The 15628-nt window shown below is 35.2% G+C and overlaps 1 protein-coding gene across 3 annotated transcripts in view; it reads right to left on the reverse strand.

The window, feature by feature from the left end:
* The window catches only part of TTC7B (tetratricopeptide repeat domain 7B), a 120603-nt gene that overhangs the window by 82565 nt on the left and 22410 nt on the right, over positions 1–15628 (reverse strand). For all 3 annotated transcript variants that reach the window (XM_059850142.1, XM_059850141.1, XM_059850143.1), the window contains 2 exons: positions 7420–7550; positions 6370–6491 (listed from right to left, as the gene is read on the reverse strand). In XM_059850142.1, coding sequence (XP_059706125.1) covers positions 6370–6491; positions 7420–7550 — 253 coding nt within the window. The remainder of the gene's footprint in view (positions 1–6369; positions 6492–7419; positions 7551–15628) is intronic.

The raw sequence follows: 15628 nt of genomic DNA on the forward strand, positions 1-15628 counted from the left end.
CTCTGCAATTTGGTGGCTAAGTTGTCAATGCTTTACCCATTTAAGAGAGAAAAGCACATTCAGAACCATGCTGAATAATAGGCTGAGCTACTTATACTACTCTATTAGTTCATTGCTGAGAATTACTATATCAAAACTTTTAAATATTCATCTTTTAAAAGGAGAGAAAAAACAATAACAATGAAATCTACAGGGCTTGACCAAAGCAAAGAAATAGAAGTTGCTTTTGGAATTGAGCTCGCTTCCACCTTCTCTTGTGCTTTTTCTTTCTTTCAAAATGCAATGTTTGTAAACTCATAGGTACACTGCAAGATTTTAAGTTTGGGTTTTTTTCCTCCCAAAAATTCAAATATAAAAGGAAAGAAAGGAATTATTTTAAAGGTAAGGAGTAAGGGCAAGTGAAACTCTTAATATGCATGCCAATCAGAAAAGTGACATTTCAGTAACTTCAGTATAACTGACATGTTTAAAAAAAAAATCTAACTATTAAAATCCATACACTCTATTACTTTTAGCCAATTAAGAGTCATTAACACAGTATTAAGGCCAAAAACAATTTCACATTAAAAGAAGCTACTACATAAGCAAAAAGCAAGAAATGTGACAAATCAAGAGATTAATTCTTAAGCTGTAAAAGAACATCTTAACACTGAGATATGCAATTTACCCTACTGCTTTCTATAGCCCTACAGAAATGAAATTTTAAAAAATTTTAAAGGACTGCAATTCTGTGACTTGCTTCCATAACTTTATTAAAGGCCTGACCAAATGTACAAGACTACACACTCTGCACAATGGATAGTGCTTTGGATGATTGTGACTAATGTCTGTGTCTGTTTTCCATCAGGTTTAAGAGGGTGGAGATGTATAACTTAATCCACAATTAGAAAAACACCCTGGTAAGCATTTAGGTACCTATCTATGAGAGGCAACAGAGTTGCAACTTCAGACAGTTCTGTTTTCCCACTCTCCCTTTCACACTTACACATTCAGTACACCTACAATATAATATAATTTTCACAAAACATTAATTAACATTGGACGTTATTATCTGAATAAATTGTAGGAAATCCCAAATTTGCTGCCAGAATCTAAACAACTCTTTAAAAAAAAAAAAAAATTTAAAGTCTACTTTAAAAAATTACCATGACATGGTTCCTATTTTATCCCTTGTTACCTCATGCAGAAAGAAAAATCCCAGGTATCTCAAATTTGCTACAGAAGATCATGTTTGTTTGATGTTTGAAAGTTCTTAACACATGTTTGAGCTTATAAATAAAACATCTTCAATGTGCCATTAGAGCTACACAAGCCTAAGTATTTGAAAGAGCACAATGAAGCAGCAATTCTGGCATTCATGCATTCCAAATGAAAACACTTGCTGCTTAGACTGCAGTTCCACTGGTAGTTAGTCCACCTAATGGTTCATGGCCTGAAGAGGAAGATCTCCTCCTCCCCATTCTCATCTCTCAGTGTTTGTTCCCTTTTCCCACCATTCTTCCTTCTTGGTATCTTCCTACTCTCAATTGCATGGTCCCATCTCTTTCTGACAGCTACACCAACCATTATCAACCTTCCAGTGAATCAATTCTTCTCACCAGAATGACAGAAGGCTATGATTTCTTTGACAACAAAACTCCACAGAAGAACCAAATGAGCATCTGAACCAGCAAAAGGCAAACAAGGAAAACACACCCTAGGAGAGTAGGAGGAGGGTGGGTCTGGGGAAGATGAAAATAGCAACTTCTCTGTACAGTGGAAAAACAAGAACATTAAGTAGGGCAGTAAAATGAGCATTTTGAGGGGAGCAGGGGAAGTGTATGAAATATTAACTCCCCTGTTTGAGGATCCAAGACCATTTTGTTTGTCAGCCATTCCATCCCAATTCAACAAAAAACCAAAACCTTCAATCTGATGCTTGCAAATGCAATCAACAGCCACTGTCAGCAAGACATGTGGTACATGGGCTAAAAAATGCTAACTATCTTGGAAAAAGTGAGCTGGAGTCAGAATTCCAACTACAAATTATTAAGAGTATCAGTCTTGAACATAAGTCAGATACTAACATTACTCTTTCACAGTTCTTTCTGTAACTAGTTATTACAAAACTTGATAAGATTTTGAATAAAAGTAATTCCTTAATGTTTATATCCACCTTAGTCTTCCATGTAACGCTGCCAGGTTTCCCACCTGTAACTTCACAATGGAACCTTGTTTTCAACTCTTAAAAGTTAAGACACAATTCTGAGCAATAAACATACAGTAAGGTTTGAAAGAGAAAGCATTCATAATGGATGATTTATCTTAATATCTGAGTTAATAATAATTTCCTCTCATGTTCAAATAGTTTTCTCAATGAAAACTAACAGGTGAGAACAGTATTGGAAACAAGGATGAGGAAAGCATCTGATAGGACAGACAATAAAGCATCCTTTGAAAACTTATTTTTGCTAGGAATCACAGAGAAATTATTTTTGTTCCTATCTTGAATATATTCTTGCCTTTGCTTCCTAACCACACAAACACAAAAGCAGGCATATAAAAAACAAAGCTGTGTTGAAACCTGCAACAGAAGTGATTTTGTTTGCTTTCCAACACACAGCAGTGATATTTTACATATAAGAAATGTGATACTTTGTAGGATTTCAATGTTTTCATCTTACTTTCTATTCTTTACTTAAACACCAACTTGTTTTGAGACTGATGTAGGATGTGCAAAAGGCTTTCAAGAGATGCAGAGTGATGGGTATCTAGCACTATATTCTAATACAGTAGACAGCTGATCTTATAGGATCTTCATGTGCATTTATGTCAAGCATTTACATAAATATTTCTCTCATGGACTTCATCCCTGTAAAATCCCTATCTGTGAGCACTGTATGGATATACATGTGCAAAGGAAGCACCTATAGACTGCCTCCCATCCACTGTTCCTCTCTTACCAGAAAGAGAGCAATGTTCTTATGCTATTTCTGTTATATGCTACAGTGAAAAAAAAAAAAAAAAAAAAAAAGATAAAAGAAATTCTACATAGTTAAGTCCCATACTCTAGTTGTGCTTGTAAAACATTTAAAGTCAATATAAATCAATTATCTCAATTATATGAAAATGAGAAAAACTGGTTGATTTTTTTATTCCTTTTTTCAGGGCTAATTTTCTATGAAGAAGAAGCCAGTCTATAAGAAACAACTTGCTGGAGGAGACGAGGAATGTCTTGCTTCACTGTGACAGGGCCAGCAGAGGTAATGGCCTGTGGACCATCATGGGTCCATCTCTGGGATCCTCAGGTTCTGACAGAGTGTGTGAACCATGATGGAGACCAGACCAAACTGCAGTCTGGATCCAGAGCAATATCCCTGGAAGGGGTGTAAAATAAAGGAGAAGCCAAAAAAATAGCTGTGAAAGCTAGGTAAGTCTGATTTTGACATGATGGCCTCCTGATTTTAGACTTCAACCAAAATGCCACTTTGCTTCAAGAGCATACATTTCCAATATATTTGTGAACATTACTACCTCAAAAATAAAAACCATAAACCAGACAAAATGAACTTATAAATCTCACAACAACAGAAATTCTACTAGGATAGGACAAACACTGGGTACCTAAAGAGCTGTCCTTTCTCAGGGGCATTGTACTTGAAAATAGCTATGTTAAATGCCAATGTCAAAGTTCCTGTGCTCACAGCTTTTCTTGGAAAAACATCAAGGCTCTGAACTCCTTCAATATGAAATTACAAAGCAGCTACTATACAAGTTATGTAATCAGCCTGAAAGCATGGAAAGTTACATTTCAGAACATTTTTTAAAAAACACACAAATCCTACTCTAAGTTTTAGAACAACTTCCTCAACTTCTTTGTTACACATTTCCAAGCTGAAATGTTCCTCATCTCCCAAGTGAAAAATGGGTATGTAGTTTGTTTCTTTAATAAAATTCTCTATGCTTCAGAAGAAACCATTAATTTCAGTTTTGTGTCTTATTAGCACTAAACTAACACTTTTCTGGTTCAGAGTATTTCCACCTCAATTTCTTTTTTTTTTTTCTAGCTAATTGCATTTCCATGTATTTTCAAAATACCACCACTTAGCAGAAAGGCTAAGTTAAGTTTCAGGCACTTAATAGTTTTTTATACAAGATAATACACACCTGAAAGATAATCACTGAATCCTCTACAAAATCTTGATTATTCAACTTAAAAGAAAGTCTCTGTACAGTTAACAAATGAAAGGGAAATTTGAAGTAGATCAACCAACTTTATAAGTAGGCAGCAATACTCCCTATGTTACTGTTGAAATTATGGTCTTCCAGCTCATATAAAAGTTATTTTATTTTCTTTTCTGCTTTGAAACTGACTAACATGTACAAAGATGATTTTAGATTACATTCAAACTTAACTATGTTGCAAAGCTTCATGGAAAGATCTCAAATCTACTTTCTGTAACCTAACATCAGGAGGGATGATACATTTAAAGATGAAACAAGACATCCTTAAAATAGATTTATTAGAAAGCAGGCTATAATTTATCCCTAATAGAAAAAGTATATATTTGAAATTCTCTTCAGTTCTGGTAAATCCAAGTTAAAATATGAAAAAAATAAAAAAGCAATCCCTAAAAGCAGCCACATAACAAGCAGCCTGGAACAATGACCATATTAGGAAATATTGAAAGAACTGTGATTGATTCCAGGTTAAGAAAGGAAACTAAAGGATGCAACAGCAGGAATATGTAAAATAATGATTGTCACAGAGCTATTTTTCCTAACACCTTGCTTCATGTCATACCACAAAAACAGTACCACTGGCCAATGGAACTAGAAGAAGAAATTTAAAATTATATATATAATGTGGAATTAGCTTATAAACTGCAAGTGACCACTGTACTAAAGACTAAAAAAAAAAAAAAAAAAAAAAAAGCTTGTGTAGGAGTTAACAAGATCATCAACAACTTCACTGTGAAGAATTAAAATGCACATGGAATTAAATCACCTTTCAAAGCTCACACTAGACCAGCTGATACAGTCTAGGAAAACAACTCCTGTCTGGATATTCCTCAACAATCCACCACTACATGACTGTTTTTGTGCAGGTGCTTTTGGTTTTTCTTCATTAATTGCAATCTGCTATGTCTACTGCTGGTTGCTTTTACACAAAACATGTCAGATTAAATGCACTATTTCCATCCCTGGCCTTGAATCAAAATCCTTCAAAACGTGGAATTCTTAGCTTATTCTTAACCATGACTGCCACTGGGATTTTGGCAGTAACTGTATTTTATTTATTTTTTGTGCAGACATGAAAACAGAGGTCTTATTTTTAGTTCTGATAAATGAAAAAAAAATTAGCTATCAGAACATTCCATTCCTCCTGCAATTCAATTATGAAAACAGAACTAAAGTGAAAGTCTCAGCTCATGCTATTGCACCACTACTTCAATATTTTAAGAAAAAGATTTCAAAAGTGTAGTGATTGTTTCCATGTTGAAATTCCTGAACAGCTTAAAACTCAGGTAGTTTTTTTACCCTACCTTCAGTACATTAAAATCTCGAACTCTTTACAGACACTGCATTATTTCCTTCATATCTGGTTTATGTATTTGAAAGAATAAGAAACATTTTTGGTACAAAACAGTAGTCCCATCAAGAGTTCCAGTATTTCAATACAATCACATTTTCCTAATGAAATAAGAAGCCCCAGACACAAGTTTTTAAACTACGTGATTTCAACAAATCTCAGAAATGTACTTAAAACCCATTTGGGCCAAGTTTTGAAGTTCTTAAAAATGGAGAGTTGAATTATTTTTCTCATTCTGTGTGGCAACTGAATTTATTTTTAGGCTTTTAAGCAAAGCCTTATTTAAAATAAATTATAAAGGAAGTCCCATGCAGAATCTAAAGGGATCTACAGAGCAGGTACAATTAAGATTGTATACTTGTATACATACTGTTGATCTTCATGCACATTTATCCTGCAGCATAATGTTAAAATAAGTGATAACTGAAGAGATTTGGAAAAAAATTACAAAATCAAAATTATAAATATCAACAGTTCAAATATGTTGACAATCACTCTTTAACAGTGTTTGATAGTAAATTTCAAATAGTTAAAGCTTAAGGTACATTAAGTTCTTACATTTAGTAAGCAAAACTATAAAATGCTTTCTGCTTAATATACTTTGACTATACAATTTTCCAATATGTAAATAAATACAATATGGGCAGCCTTACTATTTTAATCAAAATGTTACTACTTTATTAATAAGAGACCTCACAATTAAAGAATCCACAATTGCTAAAAATGATACCCAGTTAAACCACAAATACAAAACCTACACAAAAAGTAAATACAATAAAAGAAGACTCAAATCTCACCCATTCTTGAAATATAGAACATGTGCTCTCTGAAGTCCTGTTTCCAGGAAGAAACCAAGCTCTTGTTCATGTGCAGTGGGCCCTGGCTTAGGGCTTCTGTTTTGTATGTTGGCATTTATCACCTAAGAGAACACAAGAAAAAGTTGGGGAAAAGCGTATTTAGAAAAAAAAAAAAAAACAAAACAAACACTTAAAATCAAGGTTTGTGTACTTTTCCATAAAAGCTAATATTTAATGTTGGAGAAATCTTTGGCATTTGTAGGTGGTGGCTAATAGACGATTTCTAGCTTTACCTCCATTGCCACCTAAATATAAACCCTTTTGTTCTTGGCTATATCCTTAAAGGCAATTAATTTACCAAGTAGAAATACTGCTAAGCAAAATTTTATACTACTTTTTCAGAAATTTTTGTGAAGAATGGTATACAAAAGAGAAGAATATGAAAAAGCGTATTTGCAACCTTATTCAGTAGCAGGAGGTGATGGTATTCATAAATCTAAAAGTCCTGTTAGGTTGGAAAAGACTGCTACACAGAGCTGGGAGAAGATTAAAAGCAATCTCCAGAGTGATTTCCAAAAAACAATTTAGAAATAATTGTATTACATCAATATTAAAAATGTTGTCAAAATGTAATCAGCTTTTGGTGGTGCACATAGTCTACCAGCCACTACAAGACAATAATAAAACAGCAAAAACCCCAGTATGAATTACTTTTTCCCCAATCACATCAGTTTTCTTTCCCCTTTCTTCTGTTTTTCATGACCCTAAATGTGTCTTCTAACTCCTTCAAAGACAGCTGTCAAGTGACAGGCCTGAGGCATGCAAGCAATGGGTCTGAAAGAGGATCAGATGGATATTGCCAGCTCACTTCACTCTAACAGCATTCACAAGCCAAAGAACAGAGCCCCAAGTGAACTGCATTTTGCCCAAATGGACCTCAAAGTCTAAATAAAAAACAACTCCTGGAAATAAAGGGTCACACAAATTTCTTTCAAAAAGGCATTTATATCAATCTTTAAATCTTCAATTTAGAAAATCATCCCAGCTTACCCTTTCTATCTCCTGAAGGTACAGGAGAGCAATATCCCCAGCCTTCTCATAGCATGTGACAATTTCTTGTTCTCGGTCCACGTGGAGATTGCTCGCTGAGGAAGATATTGGCAGTTTCTCGAGACAGAGACCTTGGGAGGCAAAAAAAATTCAAACAAAGCATTAAAAACTAATGTCATATAATATCAATAGCTAAAACATTGTCCAGGTTCAGCCCCTTTAGTTCAAGGGAAGAAACAAAGGAAATGAAGGTATGGTCCTGTAAAAGAGACACTAATAAATATATAAATAAGGATTATTCTTCCTTAATAAGTATAAATCCAGAAGCAGCAATTTTTAAAGCAATTTTGATTTAAAAGGCCTTTTGACAATCTACCATAAAAATATATAGTGTCTTTCTACACCAGTTTGACATTACTAGGTCTTCAGTTTTCCAGAATGATCATAGAAACCAAGGTACAGTGATGAAAGGCACTCAAGGTAATATAAACCCAGTCACTGTGCAAGACAAAAGTATCTATAAAAACAAATACATCCCAAATAAACAATGTGTTAGGAAGTATAATTTTTGTATTTCAATTTAGAAGAGGTAGTTCACTCTCATCAAGGCCATGTCAGTTTTCTGCTCAGGACTACCCAACAAATACATTAAGTGGTGCTTTGAAGTAAAAAAAAGAAAATCCTCACTTGTCTCAAATAAAAATCCAGCAACTCTTACTAATCAATACTAACTCCTACACAAGTCACTTCTATTACAGCTATTTTCAAGATAATTAAACTGTTGGAAAGGACCTTGAGAATATAAATCCATTTATCTGATGGAGGAATCAACCAACCCCTGACACTGGTCCAACCTGTTCTTAAAAGCTTCTGACAATAGGAATGCCCTGGCCTTCATATGCAAATTACCACAGAGCTCAATGATTCTTACAAACAGTATTTTTTCCTAGTTCTTAAAACTCCCTCTCTAGATCAATTAATTTGACTCATCCTCATTGAAAGGTTATTCTGTTCTTCACAAAATACTGCAAGTTAGATCATGGTGCCAACAACACCAAGGTCATGGGTTTGATCCCCCTATGGACCATTCAAGTACAGGTTGGACTCCATGATCCTCCTGGGTCCCTTCCAACTCAGAACATTCTTTGATTCATCTAGAGAGAGAGACATGCTCTCAAGAAAAAATATCAATTCTCACCAATTTCTCTTTTCATGCTTCCTTGACAGCTAATCATTTTTATCTCCTCTGGACACTCTCCAACTGGTAACCTCTACCTTGACTCACTGAGCCAAAAGAGGATACATGGCTCCACTTGGAGGCCTCAACTGCACTGAGCAGAGAAGATGAAAGACTTCCTGGTTTTCATAAGGGATACTTTTTTTAAAAGTATTAAAAATCAGCTGAACTTTAGCACCTTCCCTTACACACTAGTAAAAATTGTCTTCCACTTATGACCTGCAACAGACCACCAGATCATATCTTTCAAGCCAACTATTTCATCTTATATTTATTTGAATAATTAATTGTATTTGCAGTAGCACTTTCCACATGTTAAGAGATTTATTTCAGGTCATTCTTCCAGCTTGCCAGAAGTAAATGCTAGTCCTAAAGTGCCTTCAACTGCTCCCACATTAATATAATCCACAATTTAAATTACTGTATTCTCTATTCATTGTTGAAGGTTTTGAGAATCCATTGCTGGAGAAAAAACATCAACAAAACACATAGTTATATATTGGGCATATGTCTGAAGAATGCCAAGTAGGACAAATCCAGATTTCTGGCTTGAGAGGATGCTTTAAGTCTGTATCACCGTTTGTTGGCCACCTTTACCCTCCAGACCACCCTATTACCAGTACAAACAACACATATCTTACAGCTTTATGTGCTATACATCCAGTTAACACAAAATCCTTAATCCAGTACTAAAAGTCCTGCTAATCCTACACATACACCTTCAAACTCAGAGGTGACTAAAGAATACAGTAAATGCACTGCAATAAACACATCAAATGACTGAAAGTACCAGGTAATTTGTGTGTGAATCACTCCTCCTCATTCCTTCCCTCCCATCCTATGAACAGCCAATGACCCCAAGTAATCATCTCCCACATCAAGCAAATTACTCAACTATTTGTAGATCTGAGTCAGATTTATTCTATTTTTAAAGTTTATGGCCATAACTATAATATTTAAATCTGAAATACTCACTACAAAGACATTTTCTTATTTTAGCTGAGAATTTTTCATAATGATATGAAAACACCTCAGTGTTCAGCCAGAAATTCTAAGTAATGCAGCAGGAACTAAATTTTAAGTGTTCTTTAATGAAGTACAGAATACTACTTCTTAGAGAAATGCTTCTATATGACTAGCACTCACCTTTTTTTGGCATGTTTATTACATAGGAAATTATATATATTTTAAGCATGTGATGCTTTGGAGAAGGAAGTTCATTTGGAGATCTATTCTGAAATGACCTCTTAAAAGAATGGTTTGCATACTGTATTCGTTTTGATGACACAAGAAAAAACTGCAATATCATGCTATATTCTAAATGAAAACATATCAACTAGAGAAGAAGCCTTTAACAAATTATGGTTTTTGTAATTATGATTTTGTTAAAACAAGTCACTCCAGACTACTAATTTTTTTTCTTAAAAACAGGTGTACAGAATAATGTATTAAAATATATAAAAGTACTATGTAATTTTAAATTGATATACACAGCAATGACAATTACATGGTATACTGCCCACTTCCTCATAAGAATACTGAGAGATGAAAAGAAGTTAATTAAAATAGGGATCATTACATAAGGTCCTCAAAACCAAGAACAAGCACAAGGTAACATATACAAAAGAGAAACACATGAAGTTCAAAAAAACACATATAACCCTAATTTATCTGCTGAAGACCTGTCATAGAATCAGACAAGTCAATTGTCCTTTTTGTGATTCTTCCTACACCTGCCAGGCAGGAATCTGCCATTCTGCCCTAAAGGATAGGCATTTATTTAACTGTTTATACACTACTTAGAGATATTTGGAAAAAAAAGTACAGGTTATTGCTATAAAATGTTACTGCATTTGCTGTAAAGGCCATAGCTATTGCTTTATTTAACTTTTATTTTGTTTGATTTTGCATTCAAGAGTATCATGACAACTGGCATCACAAGCTGACTTTGATATTCAAGGCTTTTAAATTAAAGCCCTTCCAGTTAAAATCATTTTCAGATAAAAGCTTCCAACAAACTGGGTCAGTTTTCATTTGGGAAGACACTTATCTCATACATATCTAGTCCTGATATCAAGCAAGACGACTCCTGAGGGAAAAGAAAGTGAGAAGCAGTGAAACAAATACGAGTCCATACTAATTAAGTTTACATGTTTTGCAAGGTAACTCTAAAATTGCTTGTCATAAGAGCAGAAGAGTAACAAACAGCATTTGGACAACAAAATAATATTCCTGATATTTAAATTATATGGTAACTTGTCAAGGTTTTCCTTTAATTTTCAAAACGTTACCTTTATTTTGTAAAATATTCAGAAAGCAAACACTAGACAGTTTTATCACTTGGAATAAGTAGCATTCTTGTGTCTATAGTCTCAAATCAGTGGCCAAAGTTAAGCCAAGTAAACATTTTTTACAAATAGAAGACCAGGCTGGTGGCCCTACCACCACATTTGCAGAAACTGACTACTATCCAAAAAAGAGGATGCCTCAGCAAGAACATGTAAACTATTTTTAAGAAGTCTTCACACCCATTTTTACATCAAAAAAAAACCCCTAGACTTCAGTTCTGTAGGAAAACCAATAAGCCACACTCCCATTTCACCAGACAGAGTAAACCAAAAGTTGCTTGAAGGCCAAAAGGGAATCCATGGCACAGTTCAGATCTTCACCAAGTACTCCTACCACACAGACCACTACTGAGATCATTCCAAAAAAATCAAGAAAACCACTTAGAGCATTGTGCACTGAGGATTCTCCATGATCCCAGCCAGTACCTCGTCTGTATAGATTTTAGAGACCACAAACAACAACGGACCCCATTGTTTATCTCCTGTTTCCAGTAGAGAAATCAAAAGACAGAGGAAAAACAGTGAACTACTGTTTTACACTTAAGTCAATAAGGGTGCTTTTTTAAGAGGGAGAGCTGCCTCAGTATATAAAGATTTCTGGGTTTGCTTCCTGTTTTCCTTAAACAGACATGTAAAACCCAAGTGTATTTTAGTATGCAGAACTTTGTCTTCCCTATACATGATATGGTAAGTGTTCCAAATGCTGTACACAAAAAGCCCCTTTTCATCTCCTTCTGAAGAAACTTCACATTTAGCATATTGTTATTGCTATCAAGAAACTCCCACATTTATTTATTTCTGAACTTAGAACATACCCTGCTATTCCAACTGAAGAAAGGACTAATTAAGCCCTCAATCAAAGATTTTTCTTGCTTGCAGAGAATTTTTTCTGAGATTTTTTAGAAAGCAAAGCATGGGGCTGTTTTTGTCTTCAATTCCTACTGATATTTGCAAAGCAATTATTATAAAGGAAAAGAGAAACAGAACAAAGTGTGAGCAAATATATTTATAATAAACTACCTTTTACAGTTACTCCAGATACACTGTAGGGATTGCCTATTGCCTATTGGTTTAGACAAATTAAGGAAACAAAAATAATTTCTCTGATTTTTTTAAGTACCTTGTACTGCCCATCCCATTATGCCAAGACTTGAGGGAAAACGTCTCCAACAACTGTCAGAATGCAAAGTCTCCTATTTTATGGCTAGTTTAGTACACCTGCTTTCCAGAAAAGGCACTGGAAAAAGGCCAATATCCCCTGCTCTTAGCACAGTGGATTTTAAAGGAAGCTCCTCTGTCTACCCACTCTTTTAAACACAGACTACTTATGGAGAATTAAATTCCATTCTAGACTAAACCCAGAGTAACATAAGCACAATTTTTCGGCAGAACAGAGCATTTTATCATGCATGCTCAAACTGCAATGTCATTTCACTACTACAGCTTTTCTAATGCCATAGTTATGCTATGCTTGTAACTGTCTTGAAGTTTCTAAGAGTTAAAAAGAGATGAAAAACTAGAAACTCACCTTTTTTTCTGAAATGAATACCTACTTATTACTCCGAGTAGTCAATAAAATCATAACAATATTTTGGGATTTCTTTTAACATCATCTGAGACAATTGTTGTGAAACAATTGGTCACACTTTTCCTCTAAATATAATGCATTCCAATCTCTGTATTTTCTTAAGGAACAGACTTTTGCAATACCTTTTAAATAGAAGAGATCAGTATTCCCCGCCCCTCCTCACACACATTTGTTTCTTTTGTTTCTTAATAAGCATATGCCAGCCAATTCTTGCTACAATATAGCCCTTTAATAGGCCAGCATCTTGTGGCAGGGCTGAAAAAGTTCAAACTAGAGCTCAAAGCTGGAAAAAGGACTGGTTATTGTTGCACATCCTGGAGTGAGTGGACCTCTCTCTGCTGAATGCCCCCCAAAGGCAGAAATGCTGCACACCAGCATATGGAATGAGCATCAAGGAAGCTATATGCTCAGGGGACAGGAAATTATTTAACTATGGAATTTACACTCTTCTGCTGTAAAGTGTCAGGATTGCTCCTACAAGCACCTCTAAGGAAAAAAGACAAAGCCCTACTGTGATACCTGTTCTTCTTGTGACATGAGAAAGAGACCAGAATCACTACCTTTTAATTGGAGCCCAACATTTTTAGACTCTCTTCACTCTGCCAAGAATCCAAGGAAGAATTCTGAAGAAATTCTAAGGATTTGGGAGAAACTAAGAATAATACACCACAAAACTGCCCAAGTCCTAAAGAATTCTATTTTAGTAAGAAACATAGTATTCTCTTTCAGAGTTTAGCTTTCAAATAAGATAGCTAAAAGCAGCACTTAGGAAAGCAGGCCAAATGCCTGGGTTCCTTCCAGTCCCTGCTCCAGGCTCCAGCAGGGCAGATGTCATAAATGTAGTCTGGGGAAAGAAAAGTTTTAATGGAGAAAATTTGAACTCCCTATGGCACAGGCCTCCTAGTCATGGTCTGCAAAAGCTCACAGACAGTCTGCAACACTTACACAGCAAGACAGGAGCGGGGGGGAAACCTGAGTTCTTGACCCATTGTCTAATGAGTCTAGAGATCCCTAGCATAATTACTGAACCAGCTTTCATTTAGCATTCTTCCATGAGAGTTGCTTGGTGTCTGCTGACACAGGCTAGCAGCGCACGAGATCCCATTACAATTGCATATGATTAAAGTTAGGTGCAGCATCTTTTCCTGGCTGCAAAGTAGCAATCCACATGCACCTGACACTGCCACTGAACCTAATGAGTATTTCCATGTTTCTGTAAACAGAACTAATTAATAGCCAATCATTTAACTTGGTAAATGCAACATTAAATTTGAATATGGGTCAGCAGCAGTAAAGACAGCCTCACCTTTCTCAACATACATCATTTAAATGTAAACACAGTTATTCAAACAAAGATGTAGGCAATGAAAATGTAAAATGACCTGCAGCAATAAGGCTAAAATTCTGTAATGTCACCATCTAACTTATAAAACAACATCCCTCACACACTTAACATGAATTCATTACTGTAATGCAATACAGTCATCGTGACAGATACCTGAAGCTACACACTGTAATGATTAGAAACACATTTTCTTCACTAAAATCAAGTTTACTAAGTTCCAGACTTTAAGAAATGTCAGATCTGTAAATTGCTATGTTCCTCCACAAGCATTTTTAGAAAGGGTCACTAATTCGCAATGCCAAGTATTATAAATTCATTTTTTCAATTATGTCTTCTGACTTAGGCAGCAGTATCAGAATTACGTTACCTAAAATTTCAAAAAGCTTATTTCCTATTTAAATAAAAACTTGCTATTGCAGAGTTCCTGACAAGTTGCTCCTCCCCAAAATAACACCTCAATATGCCACTGTGCATGCATTTCATCTCTGCTTCCATAAGCAAACAAAACTGCTTAGAAACATAGGAGATACTGCCTGCACACTATTTGAATAATGCCTATGCATGCTTTCCAGTATATTACCTCATTCATATACTGCTGAAAACTTGCAGAAACTTAATTGTTCTGTTCTCAGAGGCCACAGCCCTATGGGATTATTAGCTTCACCCAATATTAAAATAGATTATAAATACATGCTTCTGTATGGCAACAGCACATAAAAGTTTTTTTCTGACTGGTTTTGTAAGAGAAGAAAGTAGGATAAGTTGGAGCTAGTAACACAAGCTTAACATGAAAAGAAAAAGACATACATACTCTTTACTTCTTCATGGATTCATAACTTGTCTTATTTCAATTCTTCGTGAGTTTAAGATCCTCCTCAATCTCAGAACTGAGCACTGCCAATTAAACTGATCTAGGGAAGAAAGTAAACAAATAGACCCTAAAGAGACAAACTTCAACTTTTGAACAAGGGAACCTTCCCTACCTATCAGAACGTAGTTCCTCCTATGAGGATACTTAAATATCAATATGTGTTTTGCACATATCTGGATGTATTAAATACATCCAGAAATGTGCAAAACACCTCTATGTTTTACTTTGAGCCAAGACGTGTCATCACAATCTCAAGATTGTCTTTCCTTCCTCCTTGCCCTGCCCAGCCTCATTTCTTAGCTTTGCTCAATCCACATAAGACATCTCTAATAACCATACTGATAGCCAAGTTATATTTGTGGCAGAAGAATAAAAAAATCTGCTTTTTTTTGTACTGCTTCTTAAAATTTCATATTAAAGGTATGACAAGCTCCTGTGACCAACAGGCTACAGCTTCAGGGAGCCAGCTCCAGCAATTTCATACATCTGCTCTCAGGCTAACACATTGCCACAACAGTCATGCAAACCTGCCTGTCTCCTCAGCAATGTCATTCTTTTATGCCTATTTTTCTCTCCCTCATCACACCCTCTTGAAACAAGCTGGCAACTCCAACCATAGGCATTTTGCTACAGAAAATTGTTTTATTCTATGCTTCTCCTCTGCTTATGTGTCAAATAAATTTACAAGCAGATGGGGGAAAAGCTAACCAACAGATCCAAATAAGTATTCTCATATTTTTGCAAACACTAAGTGGTCCATTGATTTGAAAAGCTTCATCTTCTCAATTTATGTTTTATATTGTATTTTAAATATGTCCCA

Source organism: Haemorhous mexicanus, chromosome 6 (genome assembly GCF_027477595.1).
Source record: "Haemorhous mexicanus isolate bHaeMex1 chromosome 6, bHaeMex1.pri, whole genome shotgun sequence".
Classification (NCBI taxonomy): Eukaryota; Metazoa; Chordata; class Aves; order Passeriformes; family Fringillidae; genus Haemorhous; species Haemorhous mexicanus.